The following is a 26,358-nucleotide window of genomic DNA, read 5'->3' on the forward strand; positions in this document are numbered from 1 at the left end:
GCTTCAGATGCTATTGTATGGAGGCAGCACTTCTGGGGTCCTTATTGAGGGCTACTATATGCCAAAAACAGGGTAGGTGCTCATGTAATAAATACTGCTCCTTTAACTCACAAATAGCCTCCCCTTTCCTTCCCTTTTACAAGTGGAGAAGCAGGTACATAATTTCCATAATGTTCCTTATAGCCTGAGCCAGGATTGACAAAGTTCTCTCTGACTCCAGAACCTGATAGTATAAAGTTAATGGGTGACAAAGAACTGGCATTGCCTTTTGGCCTGGGCAAGAGAGGTCTCTGCTTGGGATCCCAGGCTTTAAAGGACTCTACTCTGAGTTTCTTCTAGCCATAAGGCCAAGGGGACTTGTCCATCCACAATCTTGCCCCCTGCTGTAGTCTATGCTCTGGATGCCCAAGACTCCCACATTTTGTGCTCAGGAGACTCTGAGCTGATTCTAGGGCCTTGTGGGCCTCTTATCTCGTCTGTTCGCCTGAGACAGGCATCAGTGTGCACTCCCCTAGAGCTCCAAGTGGCCAAGGAGCAGCTGTTTGGAGGGAAGGGATGTGGACCTCAGAGATGCAGGCAGCATGTCCACAGGCATGTGTGAAAGACCCCTTGTGACATGGGGTGGACTCAGAGCTGGGCAGAGAAGGAGGCAGACCATGGCTGGGAGACCAGAGATCAAATCTCCCCCTGCACTATGTTCTGAGGCTGAACTCGAAGGGGCTTGAGAGATCGTTATTTGAATCTGGCCTTCTAGTCATTGTGAAAGTGATTCGTCAAGATAGGAGGATAGGGCATGTTTGAATAGACAGTGTACTAGTTTGGTCTCTGTCACAGTCATCTCTGGGTCTCTAACCTCATATCCTTCCTGCCCTTCTATCAGTCCAGCTGTTGCTATGGAAACCAGTTGCAGGTGGGGTGACCCAGCAGAACCTTGCCTCAGCTACACCATGGATTGTTCACCTTTCCTGGGGCTTCCCTGCTTCCCCCAGAGAACATATGCTAGGATGCTTGTGCCATTCTGATACATGTACAAACCTAGAAGTGCTAAAGAGGTAACTCCCCCTTTGGGCAACTTTTGACTACCAGAACTCAGGAACCGGCAGTAAATATTCCCATCTTCTATTCCTCAGGAAGAAAATTTAGTGGTACTCTACGTGGCTATTTGGAGATGCCCTTGAAGGATCAAGCCAGTTGCTCAGAGTGGCTGATCAGTTGATAAAGTACACTTGGGGTGGCTTTCCCTTCTTGTGTTATTGTCTCTTTTAAGACCCTCACTTCTCTTCCTTGGAATCACTCCTCAATCACTCCCTGGCATGTCCTTGTCCAAGGTTCTAGGTTTTTTGTTTGTTTGTTTTGGTGGGAGGTAATTACCTTAGCTAAGAGAATATTTTTTAGATATTTAGACAAATGGTACAATGGTATGTGGGTTATGTGTACTCCTGACTTGGGCCCCTAACAGGTAGGACAAGGCAAAATGTGTGTGATTAAAGAGAAATGTTAAAGATAAGTCATAAGATCTCTTTCCCTCAATTGTTGATAAACCTCATAATCGTTGTCTTTTTTAAAAAAATTACCTTTAAAATCAGGATCCAAACTAGGTCCACATATTCTGATTGGCTGACTGGCATTTTAAAATCTCAAGTGTTTTTTTTTTTTTTTTTTAGATTGATTTATTTTAGGGAGAGAAAGTGCTTGTGCATGGAGGGGCAGGGGGGAAGGGGCAGAGGGAGAGAATCTTCAAGAGGACCACCCTCCAACTCTGAGCAGGAGCCCAGTGGTGGTGGGGGTGGGGCTTGATCTCACAACCCAAGAGATCATGACCTGAGCCAAAACCAAAACCAAGAGGCAGATGCTTAATCAGCTAAGTGACCCAGGTACCCCTAATCAAAAGTTTTGATGCATTTCTCTTCTTTCTATTATAGAAGAAACAATTGTACTCCAGAGTTTCCTATAGTATGGATTTTTGCCAAATTCCAAATTGATGATGTTTTTTGTAAATTGGTAGTTGTACTCAGAGGTTTGGTCAAGCGTGGGTTCAAAAAAAAAATTTTTTTTTTGCGAGAACATTTCGCAGCCATTGATAATCATTGCCTGGACCTACCATTTCATTACAAGTTGCAAATTGGTGATGTTCTATCATTTCTTCTCTACCACTTAGCTGCTATATTCTTAAAGAAAATTTTATTATTTGGCTCTTCAGTGGTACATTGGCTCTTCAGTTCATACAGGAAAGGTAGGATAAAACATTTTTTTCCTCTTATTTACCAGTTTTTAAGTCCTGACAGCCTCGGTGATTCCCCAACTGCCCTATGAATTTTCACATTTCCTGACCCAGACAAACTCTGGGAGAACTCACAAATGAGATCGCGAAATTACAGTCAATGATCCTGAGGCGGCTGTTGAAAATGCTGTTGAAAATGAAACTTGCCATCCAGGCAGGCCCCCTGGAGTGTAAGGCACTTGCATATCTATTACTCATTAATCCTCAAGAGCCCCAAGAGGTAATAGTGATGCCGATTTTGCAGGCTTGGGTCTGTCTGACCCTAAAGTCCATGGTTTGTTTTGATTATCACACCCGCTGCAGGAGATTAGAAATGCAGGAGATTAGATTATAATTTTAATTTTCAAGCACAGGAAGAAGATATATCCTGCCAACTACGAGGGTGACCTTGAAGTGGATCCTAGGTGTGAGTCTAAGAGTGGTTTATGAGCATCTTTCAAATGAATGTGAATTTTCTAGAGCTCAACTGGGGAACTAACAGCACATCATTTCAGACAATTCCCATTTTCCTTGCAGTATTACTAAATCCAGCATGCTTTCTCCCCCCTGCCTCCACCCTCAAACACACTTGGCATGGTGCTTGGCCCTGAAAATTACGAAGGTGAGGAAGATAGGTCTCTGTCTTTGAAATCACACAACTGTGTGAGGGAAACAGGAATGGAAATGGGGGTGGGGAGAGTGTGGGGGGTGTAGGGTGCAGAGGTGCTGAAATAGAGGTAGGGGTGTGGTGGGGAGCAAAGTGGAAGGGGAAGACACTAATTCTGCCTCAGAGGCCAAGGAGGTCTGAGGAGGCTTCTCAGGTGATCACAATATTTATTTGACATTATTCAACATTTACCATGTGTTAGCCATTGTGCTATGCACCTTAAAGGAGTTCATTGTGATTTTTGTGCTCTAGTGCATATCTTTAACTTTCTCCATTGATCTTGGCTTGGACACCAGTAGGCCAGGAATCTAACACAGCTCACCTGCACTCCAGTTATTCTCATACTTTTCTCATTTCTTTATTAACTCCAAAAGACTTGAAGACAAGAACTATTTCCTTTTACTTAAAAAATATTTTATCCTCTTAAACACCAGTGTATATACACATGGTGGGTAATAAAAAGGGGGTGGCATAAATGGAGGAGGAATAGGTGAGTAATTGCAATGATGATACTAATAACAACAGTATATTTACTATTTACTCTCTGCCTGGTATTGTTCCAATAACTTTAAATGTGTATTAACTCATTTGATTCTCACAATGCTCCATGAATGAGTCACACTGAACATTTCTATCTTACTTAAACATGGATGGAACTTTATAAGGGAGAGAGCAAGTAAGCAACAAAGGAAGTCAAACATGTAAATCTCTTTCTTCTAAACTAAAATGTGCTTCTGGAAAAAAAATCTTCGTCCCTTCTTATGATGACTAGTTCTTCATACTAAAAAAATATTGTTTATGTTCTGTCCTTTTCTCTTCATACTAAAAAAATATTGTCCATGCTCTGTCCTTTTGTCTTTAAGACAAGACTTAAACATGAAAAACCAGTCCTGGCTCGGTTTGTGTCATTTGAAACATTATCATTTTCCAATCCCTAAATGTAGCTGAGACAATAAAGGGGTGCCAAGAGCCCAAAATGCATACTCTTCTGACCCACTGCAGGACTTTCTGATTATCATTGTTTTAGGTTATGACTCCTATATGGCCAGCAGCTAGCTGTCAGGTCCCATTAGTGAGGCACCATCCATTTTCTCTCTGGGTTTCATCCATTTCAGTTCTCTACAACTCAACTTTCTCAGCATCATTCTGGGCAAAAGCACTCAGCAAATTCTCAGTAAATGTGAGGTTGGACAGCCTTGCTTTGTCAAATTAAACTCCAAAGAGAAGTCAATAACTCCCACATGGTCTACATGCCTTGGAACTTTTTTTTAAAGTACATTTCAAATTGTCTTTCCCTTCTTTCCCTATCCAATCTGGAAACTGCAGGATGAAAGGAAACTATCCAATGCTAAGCCACTTACTTAATCACTCTGAGACCTGTGAATCAGCCCACAGAACAAATACAAGGAACAGAACACACATTACTATAGGCAAGGACGAAGCCTGTGTGTTTTCAAGCAGTCCTAGGCTTATGTAGGGGGAAACTCTAGTAAAATATCTTTTGTTTGAGGCAAATGGTATTGGAAAGACAATGTAGGTGGCCAAGGGCATTGTACTGAGTGAAAGGAAAGCTGGATTCTCTTCTTAGCTCAGCCTCCAATTTAGGCAAGTGATCCAGCATTTTGGTTTATTCATCTAATGATGGACACGGACTTACTGCAAGTGAAAACTTCCACAGAAACCCAATGAATAAAACATTTACTTGTATTATTTTATTTAAATGTATTTGAAAACATTTACAAAGACAATTAGTGGGTATTTACCTCTTCCTCAAAGTGGAAATACTAATCCAAAAGGCTATGTGTACCTCTATGTTCATTACGGCATTATTTACAATGGCGAAGATACAAAAGCAACCTAAGTGACGATCAATAGATACTCAGCCATAAAGAAAGACATCTTGCCATTTGTGACAACATGATATAATGCTAACTGAAATAAGACAGAGAGAGACAAATGCCCTATGATTTCACTTATATATGGAATCAAAAACAAACAAATTTAAAAAAGAAAGAAACTCATAAATACAGAGAAGAACTGATGGTTGTTGTACGGAAAAAATGGATAAAGGGGAGTAGGAGACACAGGCTTCCAGTTATGGAATGAATAAGTCATGGAGAGCAAAGGTAAACCATAGGGAATATAGTCAAGGGTGTACTATAATAGTGTAGTATGGTGACAGATGGTATTATACTTGTGGTGAGCATAGCACAGGATATACAGTTGTCAAATTACTATGTTGTACACCTGGCAAATGGTATTACACTTGTGGTAAGCATAGCATAGGATATAAAGTTGTCAAATCACTATGTTCTATACCTGAAACTAACGTAACATTGTGTATCAACTATACTACAATTTAAAAAAAGACAATCAGTGGGACACCAAAATTAATTTTGATCATGGTATCCAGTATACTAAAGTTTGGGAAAATACATTTAAAAATCTTAACACGTGCACAGAACTCCTTAGGGAACTCTGTGGAATAGAGCTGAAAACCAAGCCTTGGTTGATTATTAATGGTCCTTCCATTCCAAAAGTTCCATGATGAAATATAACTGTAGAGCGTAAATATTGTGCCTACAGTCCTCTCCTGGTTTGTGTGTGAATGTGATCCTACTGGAAGAATTAAAGTATTCCAGAGCTTCAAAAACAGAATGGAAAAACTATATAATGTTAAAATTCACTGGACATTGTACAATATAAATAAAAACAACTTGAATCCCAGAACTTACATGAGAGGACACTTTGAAAATTACATTACGATGCATAGAGCCTCAACAAAATACTACAATCAAAATCTACCCATATATAAAAAGGGCTTTACATCATGATCAAATGATATGTATCCTAAGAAGGCAAACTTGATTTAACATCCAAAATCAATCAATGTAATGCACCATATTAATTAAATGGCAAAAGCCATATGATGAATGCAACAGACATGAGAAAATTGTATGACAAAATCCAACATGCTTTCATGATAAAAACAACCAACCAAATAAGAATAGAAGTTCGTTAAACTGATAAAGGGCATCTATGACAGAACCACAGCTAACTTCACACTTAATGGTGAAAGACTGAATGCTTTCCCCTAAGATCAAGAACAAGACAAAGATATTCACTCTTATCACCTCCATGCAACATTATACTGCTAGCCAGGGCAATTAGACAAGAAAAACAAAAAAAGCATCCAGATTGGAAAAGAAAAAATAAACTATATTGCAGATGACATGATATGGGATATAGGAAATCCTAAGGAATTCACTAAAAAAATATTAAAACTAATAAATGAGTTTAATGGTATGCCAGGATACAAGATCAGCATACAGAAATCAATTGTATTTCTATACACTGGCAGTGAATAATTAGAAAATGAAACTAAGAGAACAATCTCATTTTTTTAAAAAGATTTTATTTATTTATTCATGACACACACACACACACACACACACACAGAGGCAGAGACACAGGCAGAGGGAGAAGCAGGCTCCATGCAGGGAGCCTGATGTGGGACTCGATCCCAGAACCCTGGGATTATGCCCTGGGACGAAGGAAGGTGCTAAACTGCTGAGCCACCACAATCCCACTTTTAATAGCACTAAACACCTAGGAAATTTAACCAAGGAAACTGAAGATTTGTACACTGAAAACTATAAGACATTGTTGAAAGAAACTGAAGGTATAAATAAATGGAGAGATATTTCCTGTTCACAGATTGGAAGGATTGATATTATTAATATGGCAATACTTCCCCAAATTATCTACAGATTCAACACAACCTTATCAAAATCCCTGCTGGAATTTTTGTAGAAATTGACAAGATGATCCTAAATTTACATAGAATTCAAGGGACCCCAGATAGCCAAAACAATCTTGAAATCTTGAAAAACAAGAACAAAGTTGGAAAGCTCACACATTCTGATTTCAAAATCATATTACAAAGTTACAGTAATCAAGATGGTGTGGTACTGGCATAAGGATAGGTATACAGATTAATGGAATAGAATTCAGAGTCCAGAAATAAACTCCCACTTTTACGATCAATTGATTTTTGACAAGGATAACAAGATAATTTAATGGAAGAAGGAACAGCCTTCTCAACAAATATTACTAGGGAAATTGAATATCCACATGTAAAAGAATATACATCACACACAAACATGGACTCAAAATGGATCATAAGGGCTCAAACTATAGGATTTCTAGAAGAAAACACAGTAATAAATCTTTAAGGCCTTCAGTTAGGCAATGGTTTCTTAGATATGATACCAAAAACATAAATGAAAAGAGAAAAAATAGATTATACTTCATCAAAATGAAAAGCCTCTGCATCAAACAATACCATTAGGAAAGTGAAAAAGGGGCAGCCCTGGTGGCTCAGCGGTTTAGCGCCGCCTTCAGCCCAGAGCCTGATCCTGGAGATCCAGGATCGAGTCCCACGTCAGGCTCCCTGCATGGGGTCTGCTTCTCCTCTGCCTGTGTCTTGGCCTCTCTTTCTGTGTGTGTCTCTCATGAATAAATAAATAAAATATTAAAAAAAAGGAAAGTAAAAAAGGCAACCCACAGAATAGGAGAAAATATTTCTAAATCATATATTGGTAAGGGTCTTACATCTAGAATATATAAAGAACACTTACAACTCAATAATAAAAAGACAACCCAATTAAATAGTGGGCAGAGGATTTGAGTACATGTGACTCTGAAGAAGATATACAAAGAGCCAACTAACACATGAATATAAACATATTTAGTCATGGGGAAATGCAAATCAAAATCATGGTGAGATTCTACTGCCCACCAATGACAAAGGCTATAAAAAAATGCAGATAATAACAACTGTTGGAAAGGATATGGAGAAAACTGGAAACCTCACACACTACTGGTAGGAATGTAAATGATGCCACCATGTTGGAAAACAGTTGGGAAGTTCCTCAAAATGCTAAACATAGTTGCCATATGATCCGATAATTTTGGTCTTGAGTATATTCCTAAGAGAAATGAAATACACAACAACTTGTACATGAATATTCATATCGGCATTATTTGTAATAGCCAAAAAGTGGAAACAACCTAATTGTCCATCAGCTGATAACTGGATAAACAAAATGTGGTATATCTACATATTGAAATGTTATTTGGCAATGAAAATGAATAAATGAATAAAATAATAAATGAATAAAATGAATAAAAATGAATAAAATATTGGCATACACTACAACATGATGAACCTTGAAAACATGCTAAGTGGATGAAGCAAGACACAAAGAGCCACATGCTATATGATTCCATTAATACAAAATGTCCGGAATAGGCAAATTCATTGAGAGAGAAAATAGATTAGTGGTTGCTGGGGGAAGGGGTACAGATAGGGGGTGACCAGAAAAAAGAATGACTCCTAATAGCTACAGGATTTCTTTGGGAGTACCGAAAAGTTTTAAAATTATGTTGTGGTGATGATTGCACAACTGTGAATATTACTAAAAGTACTGAAATGTATACTTTAAATGGATGACTTTTATGGCATCTGAATTATATCTACAGAAGTCATATTAAATCTAATATAAAAACTTCTATTAAAATGAAAAACTAACAGTATCTGCTACAAGAAACTCACATTATATAAGGGTAAAAAGGAGAGAAATGCCAAATATCACATTAGTAATAATGATATTGATCATACTTTTGAGAGCTTACACTATGCCAGCCACTGTTCTTTTTTTTTTATAATAAATTTATTTTTTATTGGTGTTCAATTTACCAACATACAGAATAACACCCAGTGCTCATCCCATCAAGTGCCCCCCTCAGTGCCCGTCACCCATTCACCCCCACCCCCCGTCCTCCTCCCCTTCCACCACCCCTAGTTCATTTCCCAGAGTTAGGAGTCTTTCATGTTCTGTCTCCCTTTCTGATATTTCCCACACATTTCTTCTCCCTTTCCTTATATTCCCTTTCACTATTATTTATATTCCCCAAATGAATGAGAACATATAATGTTTGTCCTTCTCCAATTGACTTACTTCACTCAGCATAATACCCTCCAGTTCCATCCACGTTGAAGCAAATGGTGGGTATTTGTCATTTCTAATGGCTGAGTAATATTCCATTGTATACATAAACCACATCTTCTTTATCCATTCATCTTTCGATGGACACCGAGGCTCCTTCCACAGTTTGGCTATTGTGGACATGCTGCTAGAAACATCGGGGTGCAGGTGTCCCGGCATTTCATTGCATCTGTATCTTTGGGGTAAATCCCCAACAGTGCAATTGCTGGGTCGTAGGGCGCCAGCCACTGTTCTATAGGTTTGCACAAATCAGAACTCTTTTAACCCTTATAAGAACTCTATGAGGATAACTCTTATTATCTCTATTTTATAGTTGAGCAAACCAAGGCACATGTTTCACACAGGTAGCACTATAGCAGGCAATCTAGTTTAGAGCTTACAAAATCAATCCTCTGCCTCGCAAGAAACAAGGTCAATTTTGGGGACCAGTAGGTAACAAAGCTGCTTCTATCTGCCCAATAAATGTCCAGAAGAGCAGCTCAGTTCTTAGACCATGAGGTTGTGTCTAGTTGTGGTCAGATTGAGCTTCTAGGTGATGAGGGAAAATGGAAGTCAGAATGTGTGTTCTTCCTTTTCTGTGGAGTGGAGGATAGGCAAACCCAGGAATGTCCCCACACCAAGATAGAAAGGAGTCCAAGTTAGGGTTGTTGTGTCTGGTTTCCCAAGGAACAACCGAATGGCTGTGGGGTAGAGTTCTCTCTCTCTTCTGAACTCTGTGCCTTTTTATAACACAAGCAAAAGGAAGTATGAACACACCAGCTGCAGATTTTCAATTCCTGTCTGAGAAAAAATTAACATTGTTCCCAAGAACAGGAAGAAATTTGAGGTGAAAGAGAATGCATTGAAATTGTAACAAGGTTATCAATTATATTACTCAACCACCAGACAGAGGCATGTCCCATGCCTAGAAAGTGTCTTGGTTTTATGCAGAGATGACTTGGAATTAATGTGACAGTGGTTTCCTCTGCTCTATGTGTGCGCAATTTCTAAGTGACTGCTTTGCAAGAAGATTCAGCTGCTCAGGTTGAGACTCCAAGAGGATGAAATTGCTTTCCAGATGTTGCTAGAGCTGGAGAACCCACATCTCTGTAGCCAGCCCTATAGATACTCTCCTCAGAATTCTATCTCTCCCCCAACACAAACACACACACACACACACACACACACACACACACACCCAGGACCAACATGGTCAGGCAAAGAACCTCCCTTTCTTCCCCAAGGACTTGTTTCATTAGCCTAGCTGCAGGTACAAAGATAGAGTGTTCTGTTTTGAAAATTAATTTTGGGGATGTGATTATAAAGTATGGTGTCATTATGAAAAGTAATAAGATGTTCATATCTAACTTTGAGCACTTGGTGTGTCAGGTGCTGTGCTCAGAAATTCACTCCAATTACTTCACTCACTCCTCCCAACAACCCACTGAAGCAGGTATTATAGCTATTACTTCCAATTTACACATGAAGAAACTGAGACTCAGAATGGTTGAATAACTTGTTCAAAGTCACCCAGTGGCAGAACTAGGGAGTAAAAGCCTGTTTGAGTTTAACCCCTACACTGCATTGTTATAATGCAAGAGGTAATGTGTGAAGTCCTGCAAAGGAGGGCAAACAAAGTGCTTTGAGTACTAGATGAAGTCCAGGGTGCAATGTGTGAGATGCAGCATAGGCAGCGAAGAGCATCACTAGTACAAAACTATCCAGAATGGCACCACCCCAACTACTCTCAAATATGCTCTTCCTCCCTGGAGCCCTGTCTGGGTTAACACTATGAACACCCAAGCCAACTGATCACCCAGAATAAGCCTCTAGTCCTCCTTCTTCCTCAATTCCCCAGATCCAAAATCCCCAAGTCTTCTCAATTACACTGCCAACTGTCTGTTCCCTCTGTCCTCTTCCATCATTCATTCACTAATTCAGAAATGGAGTGAGAATGGGGGTCCTGGCCTCCCTCCCCAGGATTGTTGAAATAGTTGCCTCACCTCTGTAATAGTTCCAAGGCTTGGCACTTAAGAGGTGCTCAGTGAGTATGGAATGAATGAATGAATGAATCTTCTGCACCAGTAGCAGGGTCTTTCTAAAAGGTGGTTTGAATCATGTCACTCAGAAACTTTCAGAGGTTGCCCATTTTCTCCAGCATGCAGTCTTAGACTGACATTCAAGGCTTTTCATAACCCTGATCATGTCAGACTAAAAGGGAAGCTCCATTCAAACCAAATTACTCATGCTTTCCTTAAGTGTGTTGTGAATTTTCTTGTCCCTCCTATTGACTCACTAAATTTCACCTTGGACTTCTTGTATTTCTCAGTCTCCCTTCCAGGCAAGGTGAGGGCTGAATAACAGGTCCTGGCCAGTAGACTCCTCCCATGATGTAGGGTCCCCCAGTTCCTCCTAACCTCAGATGTTGCATAAACAAAGGATGGGCTAGCCCCTGCGAAGTTCCAAGTCTTTACATTACCACAGTAGGATCTATCCTCTTCTGGCTGCTTCACACATCTTTGGTCTCAGTAGTCTCTGTCTAGATGTTTCTCCTCTTTCTCACCAGTTGAAATTCCTATCATCCTTCACATTTTAACTCCATCTGACTGCCCTTGGGAGTTAGTCACTCCCACCTTCTCTACCGTCAGGCACTATCATTACCTCTATTTCAGCCCAGAGCAGAGCCCAGTTGACAGGGACTGTAACTGTTGTCTATCACCAACTGTTGTCTATCACTAACTGTTGTCTATCACCAACACCATGAGATCCGGAGAGCATGACTTGTGTTTGTTTAATTAATTCTATCTCCCACTGGACTTAGCTTTGTGATTTGTACTCAAGAGTAGTTAGTGTGCACCTAATATTAATTAGGTCAGAGGGAAAACCATTTACCCCTTGGCCTCAGTGTATGCAACTGGAGATGGAAAATAAAAGTTTGACGATCTGAATCAGGAGGGCACAGTGGTTGGCAGGGATCAGAAAAGATTTCAGGTGAACTAGCCTCTAGGCAGGGAGTGTGTGTGTGTGTGTGTGTGTGTGTGTGAGTGCTGTTCACAGAGCCTGGTCATTGCCATCCCTCCCCCATGCCCCCAGAAAACCCGAAGTCCATGCACAATCTGGGGAAGCTAGCAAAGAGCCTCTGCAGCTTCCAAGTGTTTACCTCCTGGGGACCATGGGGATGGGAGATTGGTCGCCATGGCAACCCCATTATTAACCAGACGCAGCAATCCCTGGCAGATAGTGAATGAGGATAGAAAAGGCATAAAAACGGGTACATCAAAGACAAGGGGCACACGCAGTCCTGGACAAAGTCCCAGCTAAAGCGACTGAGATCTTGCTCTGACCAGTCAGTTACCCACAGAGCAGCCATTCACCTGGCCTGGCATCCCGCACCAGCAAGAACCCCATTTAGGGCTGAACGGAGACTGAAGAGGAAAGGTGCCTGTGCTTGGGCATTCACGTGAAGGAAGGGCAGTTTGTGTCTTCCCCACCCCTATCCCTACCAAAGGAGCTCCCACCAGCTTAGTGAAATCCCAGCTGGGTTCCCTGGGCTGGCAGAATTTTCAAGAATCCAAGACTTTGGCACACAAGACCTGGCACAGAGAGCAACAGCGATTGTAGTCACCTTCCCTCTCATGGCCCAAATTTTCACCGCCCCTTCCAATGATTTCTCACCAAGGGAGTAAGTGACCTCGTGCCCAGACAATGATATTGTTACTGAGTTTTATGAACGAAAGTGTGTGTGTGTGTGTGTGTGTGTGTGTGTGTGTGGTGTGCTTGCGACCACGCAGGAGGCAGCTGAGAGGGGGGTGGGGAGAGTGCGGGCAGGGCGGTGCTGGCGCAAGGTCCGTAGAAAAAGTTACGGATCTGGACAGCCTAGTCCGGGAGAGAGCCCGAACCCAGGGGGGAGTACCCCTGCGCAGTGGTTTGGGGTACCAAGGACCATGCTGACCCCAGTTAGCCCTTCTAGAAGATTGGTGAGGAGTGTTCACCGTTGGCCCTGGTTTCCAGGAGAGAGGTTGCAGAGCTCTCACTGGGAGTCCTGAGCAAGCAAATTGCTTGTTGGAGGCACCCGACCCATGGAGAGAGAGGCCCAGGGGCCAGCTTCAGGTCCTTTCTGCTCTTCCCTCCCCTTCATCCTAGGCCACATTTCTCCTCTAGCTGGAGACACCCTCTTTAGAAAGATAAAGTTTAAAATCTTTGAAACAGCATAAAGTAGGGCAGTTGTGAATTGAGGGGTTACAAGGGTAGAAAAATGAAACAACCTCCCATCTCCCCAGTCACCCGGCCCCAGCTCCTGTCCAGGATTGCCAGGACAACCAAAGAGCCTCCTAGGGAATCGGACTGAGGATGGGAACTGAGCTACGGAGAAAAGCCCTAGGACCAGGACAGAGAGCCCGTATGATTATCCGGTTAGGGGATTGCAAGGGATCAGAGGGCCAGCTGCCCTTCTTCTCAATACCCAAGCACTAAGCCCCAAGGCCCAGCGTGGCCAAGACCGCGGATTATGATTTTTATCAGTAAAAAAGAAGAAAGAAGAGAAACTGTGAATGCCCACTTCTCTAAATAATTTGAACTCTTTACCTTCTCCTCAGCCCAGCTGTCTCTGGATCACCCGGGCTGAGTAGGGTCTAGCGGAGGCGGTCCCTTGTCCTTGGCCCGCCGATCTCCCTAGCTCCCGCTCCTTCCAAGCCACGGATACAACTTCCCCACGCGCGGCGTGGACTCGGGGAGACTCTGCTAGTCCCCAAACTGAAGCCGCAGAAACGAGGCAGCCAAAGAGCCTCTTCCAGGACGGGCGGCCATGGAGGTATGGGGCCCGGCCTCTGGGTTGCAGGATGTCTTAGGGAGGCGTTCCCGGGAGTGGTGTCAGGCCCAGACCCCCTACCTGTCCCCCGCGAGAGCCAGCCAATTCCTTTAGCCTCCTGCCCCGACGGCTCAGCCCGGCTCGGCTCCGCCCAGCGCGGGTGCCGGACGTGAGTGTAAGGGGTGCGATGAACTTAGGCACAGGGGACGGCATTGTCCTGTGATCCCGGCTGGAGGGGTGTGTGTGCGCGGGGGTGGGAACAGACGCCGGAGCCGGCCCTTGCTTCCGCCCCTTTCTCGCCTAGACGCGGCCCGTGCGGTTTCAGCACCGGGGGCTGCGGACAGCGCCACGCCCGCTCCAGGGAGTGCTTCGCGCCCCGCGGCCCCGCGCGGGCTTCAGTCCACGTCCCGGCTGGATGGCACCAGCGACCCGGTACCCGTCCCAGCGCCCCAGGCACTCCCAGCCCTAGAGCCCCGCAATCCTTACCCGCCAAAGTTGGAGTTCTCCGCGGCGCGCCTCTATCTGGCAAATCGTCTCCTCGCTTCCTCGGGTTCTGGGCAACAGCTCTGGTCTCACTCCCTCCCCAACGTTCTGGCCCCAGGACACTGCTCTGCGGACAGCGGAAGGAGTCTGTTGCCTCCCTCTCCCTCCCTCCCTCTGTCTCTCTCTCTCTCTCTCTCTCTGGGAAAGTCAGGTGAGGCTCTGGAGTCTCAAAGGCGGTCCCAGGAGAGGCAGAAGCCGCCCATTCGTATCAGCATCCCTTCCAAGGGGAGCGAGCGAGGAGCAAGAAAACAGGAAGGTCTGCCTAACCGGGAGCCGCCACCCTGGACTCTTAGCTGGGATGTTTTTACCAGTAATTCAATCCATACTGGATGAGGACACAACGGAGACCTGGCAGTCTAAAGTTTATTTATTTTTATTTATTTTTTCAGTCTGAAGTTTAAAGGTGGGAATATATATCCCTTTTAACTCGTTTGCAAACTTAGAGAGGGTTTCAGAAACAAATCTCTCCTAAGGATATTGCATAGTCTTGCAGAAATTTGTTTCCTTCTAACACAGCAGACACCACCAGATTCCCTGATCTAATCATTAAACTCACCAATCCAGCCAAAGGAACTTAAACTCTTTGGAGAAATTTACTTAACAAAGCCTCCACATTTCTCCAGACTCACTTTCCTCACCGAAAGCATGTATCTAAGGACACACTTCTCCATCAAGGAAGGAAACCTAAACTCGCCTCCTCCTCACTCTGGTTCTGGATTGCAGGAGCGGCTCCCAGGAGAAATCCAGCCTTCCTGTCTGGAACAAGGTCTGGAAGCCCCTTGGGTTCCAGGTACCCATGGCTGACACCCTTATGGGAAGAAACTACAGGAACAGATGCCGCAGCAGCCTGAAAATGAGAGGACTTGGAGCTCATGGGATTTCTTGAACATACCTATTAAATTGTCTATTCATGGAGCTGATGGTCTTTAGAAGGCTTAAATTCTTGAGTTCATGCAACACTTGGAGGGATCAAGTGTATATTATTTACTGGAGAAATAAAGAATTAGAACACACACACACACACATACACATACACACACCCCTTAAAGGGAAGCAAAGTAAGCAAAATGCAGAAAAATTTTTCCCAAAGAAAAGTCAGGCTTAATTGTTCAGATTCAAGGGATGTTGATAGTGGGAATTGTTCAGATTTAAGGGATTCTGGCAGTGGGAAAGCAAATAAACAGAAGTGCTGAGTCAACAAAACAAACTGGAGGAGAGGAGAGTTCTTGTTTTATTATTTGGGCTTCTGGAAGAAAACTGAAATGAATTTAACACAAGAGGAAACATAATTCATGAGACTATGCCTCATCAAGGCCTTTAGCATCCTTAATCCAGAGACTCTTCAGTTACCTTGTGCAACTTTTTTGCAGCCCTTGTTGTCAGGAAATACTTTATTTTCTCTAATCCCAGTAATTTACACTACAAGTTAAAGCTGTTTCCTGTAGGAAAGGAAGGGAAGATTGGAAGCAGATGGTTATCATTTGTTGTCCAGAAACATTTCAGAGCTTCAAAAGAATCTTAAATACTGATTTGGAAAAAATAGTAGTTACCATGAGACATTTTTAATGCATAATCTTGAAAGTGAAAAATTCCTTTGGATTTTGTTTTTGAAATGCAGACCATTCTTAAAATCTGAGGCGGGAAACAAGACTTTAAGAAATTAACTTACAAAATGAAGTGGAGAAGTACACTGAATCTGGCAAAATGAGGTAGAGCATCCATTGCAGATCGGGCACATAATTAGCCTTTGGAAATGATGTGTGTGACAATAATTATTACTGAAGAACTTTCATACCTGAAAGGTACAGATAAGCTGAGACTGGAAATGAGCAGAAAGAGCCAGGGCAGGGGGAACATACTAGTGAATTTGCCTGCAAAAGGCACCCAGTAGCAAGATTCTGGGCTGTCAGGAAAGAGGGTCCAGATTTGGCCAGACTCACTGAGTAGGGTGGCCTTTGGGGATCTGTCCTATTGTTCACGTTTCATCTGAGGTAAACCAGGTGTGTACGGAACAGCATGGAAGGGACAGCAATCCTTTAAGATACAGGATATAATCAGCACCAAGCAATCCCAGAGGAGTTAGTGGGGTATCTAATAGGTCCACAGCACGAGTCAAGAGACCCAGAATTAGATCCTCAAAACCTAAAGCCTTGAGCTAGAATAGGGAGACTTCAGTGAGGAGGGAGCTATGGAGAAGGCACTGCTTCCTACCAATTGGGCAGGTGATATCGGAGTAGGGGAGGTTCAGGTGAATCCTGGGTTGCTTCAGCCTCAGTCAGTACTCACTAAGGAAATGAAGAGGGGTCTGTGTGGGAAAGGGGGGCATCCAGGAATCAGGGGCTGAGGAAGAGTGGACTCAGGGAACCTGGTGAGACCAGTTCTACCTACCTATGATTTCATTGCCAGAGAAATGAAAGGATAAATACTAGCTGTGCCCAGAGGGATTGAATTCAAGCATGAACATGAACAAGTGTGGCTTAGGGGACTCCCCAATAAGATGTAGATTTAATATTTTTAAATTTTAGAAAAAGTGTAATTATGGTCTATATAGTCTGGGATTTGCTTCCCCCCCCCATATTAAGATTCAGTGATGTTGCTTCTAGCTATAATTCGTTCAGTTTTACTGTGTGTAAATATACAATTTGTTAATTATTCTAGGAGTATATTATACATTTTGATTTTAAAAACTGGAGAGAGAAACTAAATTTTTCCTATTTGCCCAGTCCAAACAAATTTCAGATGTACTAGGGACCTGATATTTACAGATTAGGGTTCAGAGGCACATAAACTGTGCCCATAGGTGAGTAATAAGGCAGTCACTTCTGCTGGGGGCCATCTGGTGTCCAGTGTGTTAAAGAGCACACAATCTGATAAGGAGATAAGCCAGACTAGCAGATGATAAGTAGAAATGCAAACAGATAAGCCCAGTTATCAGTAAGGGGGAGAGTGCAGGCTTGCTCTGGAAGATGGTTTAGATCCTTGGCAAATGATAAGGCAATTTGTAGGAATGGCTTTGGGGAAATTAAATATTTATTCAGAGGCAGGTGAGGCTCACATGAGAAGCGGTGATGCATCAATTTCCCCAGCAGGAATTCTCAGTCAGTGTAAAGTTATCAGGGGGAAAAGGCCCCGCAAGGTGGGAGAAGCAGTTATTTTCAGTTTTTAAAATGGCTCACTTTGCCTGCTTCTCAGGCAATGAAGATGATAGTATATTTCCCTCACCTTCCTGGAAGTTGGCAAAATAGAAGGAAAATAAAATTGAATTAATGAGATTTGAAGAATTGTAAATTCTATCCAAATATCATTAAGAGGGAAACGTGGGCGGCTCAGTCAGTTAAGTGTCTGCCTTCGGCTCAGGTCATGATCCTGGGGTGTCGGGATCAAGCCCCGGTGAGCAGGGAGCCCACTTCTGCCTCTTCCTCTGTCCCTCCCCCTGCTCCTTCTCTCTCTTGCTCTCAAATAAATAAAATCTTAAAAAAAAAAAAATCATTAAGAGCCTAAGGAGGAAAAAAAAAAAAAGAGCCTAAGGAGGACTGTCGTGGGATCTAACCTAACTTGTCCCCTGAAGATGTCTCTTCGGGTCATCCTTGCAGGCAGTAGAGTCTGTTGCTTCTCTCTGGGAAAGTCAGGTGAGGCTCTGGAGCCTCAAAGGTGGTCCCAGAAGATGCAGAAGCCACTTGTTTTGACCAACTTCATCTTTTTATTTTTAAAGTTTGATCCCTTTTACTTGGTTGTTGCTGCTGTTTTAAAGTAATCTCTCTGGCCAATATGGGGCTGGAACTCACCACCCCAAGATCAAGAGTCTCATACTCCACCCACCAAGCCAGCCAGGTGAAACTATGATCTCCTTTAAAATGCAGCTAACTCCAAGAGCATGCAACTGTGGGATGCATTTGATGACCCTGGAGAACAGTAAGGGTATGATGGCGTGGATGCCACCCCAGGGACAGGTAGAACTGACAGGGGCAAAGGTCCAGGTGACAGACACTGGACACCGAGGGCAAACTTGGTCCCTATCACAACTAAGCTTGGTTCTGGCCCAGGAAAATCGCTTGAGCTTTCCTCTAAGTCTAATGCCCTTATTTCCCACATACTAAAGAAGGACAATCACCTTTTCGAATGGTTAGAGCTGGCAAATGTGTACTGGATGCAAGGTTATTTCAGCGAATTAGAACATGAATGTCATCAGAGGTGCTCATTAGTAGAAGGGACATCCCTGGAGTTCAGTACTGCTTAGGTCAACATTTTCATCAAGGCCTTAGGTAAACAGATGGAGTCTTCTGTATATTTGAATATGGATAGGATGTATAGCTAACATGCATTCAGGAAATATGGCAAATGAGGAATGTAAATAAGAATCCAAAAAAAATCTTCAGAGCTTTTTAAAAAAATTTTTTAAATTTAAATCCAATTAATTAACATATATTATTGTTATCAGAGGTAGAGGTCAGTGACTCATCCGTCTTATATAATACCCAGTGCTCATTATATTACATGCCCTCCTCAATGTCCATCATCCAGTTACCCCATCACCGCATCTTACCCCTCCCCTCCAGCGACCCTCAGTTTGTTTCCCATGATTAAGAGTCTCTTATAGTTTATCTCCTTTTCTGATTTCATCTTGCTTTTTTTTTCTCTTCCCCTATGATCCTGTTTTGTTTCTTAAATTCCACATATGAGTGAGATCGTATAACTGTCTCTCTGATTAATTTGTTTTGCTTAGCATAATACCCTCTAGTTCCATCCACATCATTGCAAGTGGTAAGATTTCATTTTTTTAATGGCTGAGTAGTATTCATACATATATCACATCTTCATATATATATTCATATGTATGTATTCATGAAAAAAATATATCTCACCTCTTCTTTATCCATTCACTTGTCAATGGACATCTGGGCTCTTTCCATAGTTTGGCTATTATGGACAATGTTGCAAAAAACATTGGGATGCAGGTCCCCCTTCAGATCACTATATCTGTATCTTTGGGGTAAATACCCAGTAGTGCAATTGCTGGGTCATAGGGTAGCTCTATTTTCAACTTTTTGAGGAACCTCCATACTTTTTTCCAGAGTGGCTGCACCAGCTTGCATTCCCACCAACAGTATATGAGGGTTCCCCTTTCTCTGCATCCTTGCCAACATCTGTCATTTCCTGACTTCTTAATTTTAGCCATTCTGACTGGTGTGAGGTGCTATCTCATTGTGGTTTTGATTTGTACTTCCCTGATGTGGAGTGACATGGAGCATTTTTTTCATGTGTCTGTTGGTCATTTGTATGTCTTTGGAGAAATGTCTGTTCATGTCTCCTGCCCATTTCTTGATTGGATTACTTCTTGGTGTTGAGTTTGATAAGTTCCTTATAGATTTTGGATACTAGCCCTTTATCTAATATGCTATTTGCAAATGTCTCCTCCTATTCTGTCAGCTGTGTTGATTTTCCCTTTGCTGTGCAAAAGCTTTTTATCTTGACAAAATCCCAGTTCATTTTTCCCTTTGTTTCCCTTGCCTTTGGATATGTGTCTGGTAAGAAGTTGCTGCAGCAATCTTCAGAGCTTTTTTTTTTCTTTCTTTTATTTATTTATGATAGTCACACAGAGAGAAAGAGAGAGGCAGAGACACAGGCAGAGGGAGAAGCAGGCTCCATGCACCAGGAGCCCGACATGGGATTCGATCCTTGGTCTTCAGGGCCAAAGGCAGGCACCAAACCGCTGCGCCACCCAGGGATCCCCAATCTTCAGAGCTTTTAATGATGAATTTAATATACAGACCAAGAAAAAATGTAACAGGAACAAATGTAAGATTCTGCACCAGGATCCAAAATAATCAGCCACAAGTACAGAGAAGAGGCATTGTTTAATAGACCTCATTCAATATGATGTGAAGTGTCAGGATGGCCTGTCTCCACAAAACCTGGCAAAAAGCTCAAGACAAAAAATGCTGACTTGGTAGAAGTATATCATGAGAAAAGAGGTGAGACTATTCTCTTTTCAGCGTACCTGGATTATTTTCATTTTGGTTGTCACATTTTAAAGAAGGGTTGCCAACAAAATTATATTAATAAAAGAACTTTAAAATCAACTCAATAAATTCATTTTACATTTTACGTTATGCTCTAGTTTTTCTTCACATATATGTCATTCTTTTTCACAGTGATACTAATGTGTAAGTACAATTTGGTTATTCTATTTTTAATTAGGTGCCATATCTTGAGAAATAGCTTATCTTGCTGTGTTAGTTACTAGTGAGTTTTGGTCAATGTCCAAGTTATTTATCACTAGTCATGATCATGGCCAAAGGAATTACATAATTAATAGAATGATATACACTGTTATTGACCTTCTCATGCACATTTAAATTATTTCCCATTTTCCAACCTTTTAACTGACTGCCAGGAAATACCTCTTCCTATTTTTGTAACTATTTTCTTAGTTATATTCCCAGAGTATATTCCAGAGATGTAAGCATCTAAATTCAAGAAAAGTTTTAGCAATTTCTATTGCTATCAATCGTTTACCAGTTCTGCTAGTTTTTTCCAGCAACGTTCTATTTTATTTTTAGATTTCATGCATAAATTGTACCCCATTATAGTTTTAATTTGCATCTCAATAAGAGGTAGTAAAGTTGAACATTTTCTTATGTCTGTTTGCTACTGTGTCTCTTCTTTGTGAATCAGCTATTCACGTCCTTGGCCAATTTACATTAAAGTTGATATTTTTCCTTTAAAATTTCATGAGTTTTTTGTGCAATAATGACAGAGACTTTCCCCTGGCTTATTTGAAATATTTATTTATTTATTTATTTATTTGTGATAGTCACAGAGAGAGAGAGAGAGAATGAGGCAGAGACACAGGCAGAGGGAGAAGCAGGCTCCGTGCACCGGGATCCCGATGTGGGATTCGATCCCGGGTCTCCAGGATCGCGCCCTGGGCCAAAGGCAGGCGCCAAACCGCTGCGCCACCCAGGGATCCCCCCCCTGGCTTATTTGATAAAAATATTTCCCCCAGTCTGCTTGCCTTTTTATTTGAGTTATGATAATATTTATTCTAGAGACTTGCAAACATTTTCCACCGAGATTCATTCAATTCATTAAAAGCCTAGAATGCATAATCCCATTATATATATGATGTCTACTTTTTTTTGATGGTTTCATACGTTTTCATTCTTAATATTAACTCTTTAATACCATTGGTCTAGACAATTTTACCTAAAATCTCTAACTTTGAGCAATTAATTTAATGTAGGACTCAGGTTCCTCATCTGTCACTTTTATTCCAGGAATCTCTAATAGAATATTGGGTGGGTCCAATACTTGACTACCTAGGATACTCCATTCTTCAACAACACTATGTCAGTTATCAATTCATCATTTCTCAGCTGCATATCTACCCTTCAGTACCTATTCCACAGAATTACTTTAAGCATTTCTTTGCAGTGAGCACAATGTTAAGATTTCTCTGTAGAGGATGCTGGAGCAACACTGAAGAAGGAGGGGACTATACTCTCATTTCTGGTGGCTGCACTATTGAGTAAACATGTGAGAATGTCCAGTGACGCTCTGCTTTAACCACATGTCTAGAACACACAGCTCCTTGACAATGTCCCGGCCCCAACCTAACCCTCCTTCAACTGTCTCATTGGACACCCAATGCTGCAGCACCCCTGCCTGCACTGAGTTCCAACTCCTTCTGCTTCCCTAGTCCCATATCCCCCAGGTTTGTCTCGTATGACCCTCTGGTCCCCCAACCCTCCTGATTCATAAGCACCATAGCTCCAGCTCCTACCCACACTGGTGCTCCCACCTTCTCTGCACTCATATGTGGCCAGTCACTGGTTGTGGCTCACCCTGTCTGCTGCATTTTGGGAATTGCTTCCTGTTGGCCCAAGAACTGCAGGTCAGCTCAGGCTTGTGCAGACCAGTGAACTTCCCTGTCATCCATTTTGCTGCTATTATGCCAATTCCAACAGTCTAAATGCGAGCCTTGAGGAGGGGGCTTTCCTTGCAAAGTTTGTCCGTCCTTGGTTCAGCCCTGTAGTACCATGTAAACCCTCCTCAGATATTAACATCTGATGTAAACATCTGATGTTTAATAATCTTTATATTAATCTCTTGTTTAAATTATAGTTAATAATTATATTATTAACATATATTAATTTATATTATATGGCTTCTGTCTCTTGATTACATCCACACTAATATATATATACTATGAACCAGGGTATCTTTTATATTTTTATCTAGAGAAAAGGTCAGAAACTTTTTCTTAAAGGACTCGATAGTAAGTATTTTAGATTTCCAGGACATATGGTTAATGTCACAAAATTCACTCATTCATGTGGGAGGGACGGAGGGAAGGAGAGAATAAGGAAAGAAGGTAGGAAGGCAGCAAGGCAGGGCAGGAAGGTAGGGGAAAGAGAGAAAGAAAGAGAAAAAGAAAGAGAAAGAGAAAGAGGAAGAGAAAGAAAGAAAGAAAGAAAGAAAGAAAGAAAGAAAGAAAGAAAGAAAGAAAGAAAGAAAGAAAGAAGAAAGAAAAAAGGAAAGGAAAGGAAAGGGAAAGAGAAGGAAGGAAGGGATTCAGTAAATTAGAAATAGAAGGGAACTTCCTCAAGTTGATAAAAGTCATGCTAGAAAAGCTTACAGTTAACAAAATGCTTAATTTGAAATCCTAGATCAGGAACAAGGCACAGATTTTCAGTTTTAGCACTCCTATTCAACATTGTACTGCAAGTCCTAGCCAGTACAACACAGGAAAAGAAGAAATGAAACAAATGGCATAAAGATGAGAAAAAGATAATTGTCATTATTCAAAGACAACGTGATGGTGGAAAACCCTATCTAATCTACAAAAAATATTAGAAGAAGTGAATTTAATAAGATTGCAGGATGCAAGATTAAAATACAAAAACTCAATCGTATTTATATTCTAGCAACAAAAAACAGAAAAAGGAATTTTAAATATACCACTTAAAATAGTATCATAGACAAAATCAAAATCCCAACAGGCTTTATTTTGAAGAAGCTGGAGTCTAAAATTTTGTGGAAATGCAAAGAATGTTAGACATAATAATCTTGAAAAAGAAGAATAAAGTTGGAGGATTTATACTACTTCTCAAGACTAGGATAAAGCTACAACAATTAAAACAGTGTGGTACTGGCATAAAGAACAGGCTAGTGGGACAAAGTAGAAATTTCAGAAAAAAACTCCCGGGTATATACAGTCAATTGATTTTTAATAAAGGTGCCATGGCAATTTGATCAAGAAAAAAATTCATTTTTAGGAAATAGTGGTGAAACAACTGGAGTATGTATGAATATGTATAAATCTGAACTCCTATCTCAGTCCACACAGGAAATTTAATTTGAGATGAACCTCAGACAGACCTAAATACAAAACTACCACCATAATGCATAGGAACAAAAAAGTAGAATATTTTCATGATTTGGGGGTAGGCAAAACTTTCTTAGGACCCAAAGGCTCTAACCATAAAGGAATCCCCAATAAATTATACTCTATCAAAATAAACATTTCTTTTTTTTAAATTTCTCTTCACCAAATGATACCATCAAGAAAATGAAGATACAAAATTTACAAAATAAATGATGTATATTCTTCAAAATTGTCATGGTCATAAAAGACAATACATAAATAAGACAGACAGATAAGCAGACAGAGGGACTGTTCCAAATCAAAGAAGACTAAAGATTAATGACAGTCACCAAATGCAATGTGATCTTGGTTTGGATCCTTGAGTCTAGCAACTCTTTTTCTATAATGGATATCAAGAGAAAAATGATGAGTTTTGAACAAGATTTGTAGATTAGGTAATTGTTGCATGTCTCTGTTAATTTACTGCTTTTGATAATTGTACCGTGGTTAAGAGGGCATCTTTGTATTTAGAAAATCCTCATTGAAATATTAGAGATAAAGGAGCATCATTTCTGTCACTTAGTCTCAAATGGTTCAGAAAAAATTAGTGTGTTTGTGTGTGTTAGAGACAGTAAAAATGGTAAATGGTAAAATTGTTAACATTTATGGGTTCTGGATGAAGACTAAATGTAAATGCTTTGTACTATTTTTGTAACTTTTACATAAGTCAAATTATCTCATAAGTATTTAAAAGGAAATGTTCATAGGACATATATCTGACAAATGACTCACTTCTAAAGTATGTAACAATTTATCAAAATCAGTAATAAAAAGATATCCCAATTAACAAATGGGAAAGATTTGAACAGACACTTCACAGAAGAAGCTATATAGATGGCAAATACGCACATGGAAAGTATTGTGTCATTACTAATCAAATTATGAACAAGTTAGAAACGCAAAGTAAAACCAAATGAACTGTTGCTACACACCGACTAGAATGATTAGCATTAGAAATATTGGCAGCATTAAACTTGGGAGGATGTGGAACAATGCATACATGGACGGTGAGAATGTAAAATGATACCTCCACTCTGGAAAACTATATGGCACTTTCTTGTGAAGCTCAACATACACTTAGCTCATGCTCTCACATTTCTAGCCTTAAATGTTTTCTCAAGAAAAATTAAAACATAAGTCATCAAAATGGTTTTTACACTAATGTTTATAGCAGCTTTATCTATAATGACCTCAAGCTGTTCTCCTTCAAAATAAATCTAGACTTGATGTTTTCTGATCACCTCCATTGTTACCCTTTTTATCATGTCTGGCCTGGGTTACTGCAATCACCTCCTAACTGATCCTGCTGCTTCCAACATTTCCCCATTACTAGCTTCCTTGTTAATCCTTACACAGCTAGGCACAGGGCCTTTGCACCTGTTCTTCCCTCTGGCAGTCATCCATGTGGTTCCTTCTCTCACTTCCTTCATATCTTGCTCATCTATCACTTTCTCAAGAAGGCATTTCCAGAATATCTTATTTAAAACTTCAGGACCCCTACTTCTTCCCACCCACATTCTCAATCTCAATTTCCTGCTTTATTTTTCTCCATCGCACTTTTCTCCATCTGACATACTACATATATTATTTATTTTCTATCACCCTCATAGTCTATCACTCCCATAAGCACCATGAGGACAGGGATTTTATCTTCCTTATTGTATTTTATTAAAAAGATTTTATTTATTAGAGAGAGAGAGGTAGTGAAAGAAAGCATGAGGGAGGGGTAGGAGAGGGGAGAAGCAGGCTCCTCATCAGAAGAAACTGATGTGGGCCTTGATCCCAGGACCCCAGGATCATGTGCTGAGCTGAAGGCAGATGTTTAACCAACTGACCCAGGTGCCCCTCCTTTGTTTATTACTATATTTTTCGGTGCATAGAATAAAGTCTGGCACAAGTAACAACTCACTAAATACTTGCTGAATATGTGAACCCTAGCTTTGAGTACCAAACTCCAGGAATGTACTATATCTATATCTATCATATAGATAATGAGGATAATATATGTCAAAATGGCTTGACCTAAATAATGTTCAAATTTTAATGCCATTCTGGAAGAAGGTCATTGTTTCCCCCTACATACTTACTTGTTTCTCATTCTGCAGATATTATCTTACATCTTTTCAATGCTGGACATTAAAATTCCCAGGAGGACAGAGACTAGGTCTAACTTATTTGATATGATGAAGTGGCCCTACGTAGGGGGGGGGTGTTTGAAAGCTGCTGATGACGGGAACATGGTTTGTTTTGACCTAATTCCTCTGGGAGTGATGAGATAGCACAACAAGAAGTTTCAGGCACTTAGAATTTCAAACCCTTGAGTGGAGACTTAGCTGATGAAGTAAGAGTTTCCAGGGAAAGTGACTCAGACCCTCTGGACTGACTTCACACCAGTTTATTATTCACAGGATCTGGATGACATTTAAATCATGCAAATGTATCCTGCTTATCTGTGAGTGGACACAGACACACATCTGCAGTGACACAGAGCAATGAATAATATATTTTAGAGGAGACAAGGGTATTTTACATTTCCATTTCACTCTTTGTGAAGTGTGGCTTTTGAATTTTTCTTCTCTATTGAATTCTGATTTCTTACAAATG

The 26,358-nt window shown here is 41.1% G+C and overlaps 1 protein-coding gene and 1 long non-coding RNA gene across 3 annotated transcripts in view; one reads left to right on the plus strand and one right to left on the minus strand.

Moving 5' to 3' along the window:
• The first annotated feature begins 12,204 nt into the window (after positions 1–12,204).
• LOC119873660 lies at positions 12,205–15,206 on the plus strand. Its single transcript, XR_005365792.1, has 3 exons — positions 12,205–12,659; positions 13,573–13,787; positions 15,051–15,206. It is a non-coding gene; the product is annotated as an uncharacterized LOC119873660 (long non-coding RNA).
• Positions 15,207–15,712: 506 nt separating this feature from the next.
• Positions 15,713–26,358, minus strand: part of VWA3B (von Willebrand factor A domain containing 3B) — a 229,576-nt gene continuing 218,930 nt past the window's right edge. Inside the window, exon 29 of one of the 2 annotated variants that reach the window (XM_038551081.1) lies at positions 15,713–15,766. In XM_038551081.1, the coding sequence (XP_038407009.1) occupies positions 15,728–15,766 (39 nt within the window). In that variant the 3' untranslated portion in view covers positions 15,713–15,727. The remainder of the gene's footprint in view (positions 15,767–26,358) is intronic. The other variant, XM_038551080.1, reaches the window with a different exon arrangement.

Source organism: Canis lupus, chromosome 10 (assembly GCF_011100685.1).
Source record: "Canis lupus familiaris isolate Mischka breed German Shepherd chromosome 10, alternate assembly UU_Cfam_GSD_1.0, whole genome shotgun sequence".
Classification (NCBI taxonomy): Eukaryota; Metazoa; Chordata; class Mammalia; order Carnivora; family Canidae; genus Canis; species Canis lupus.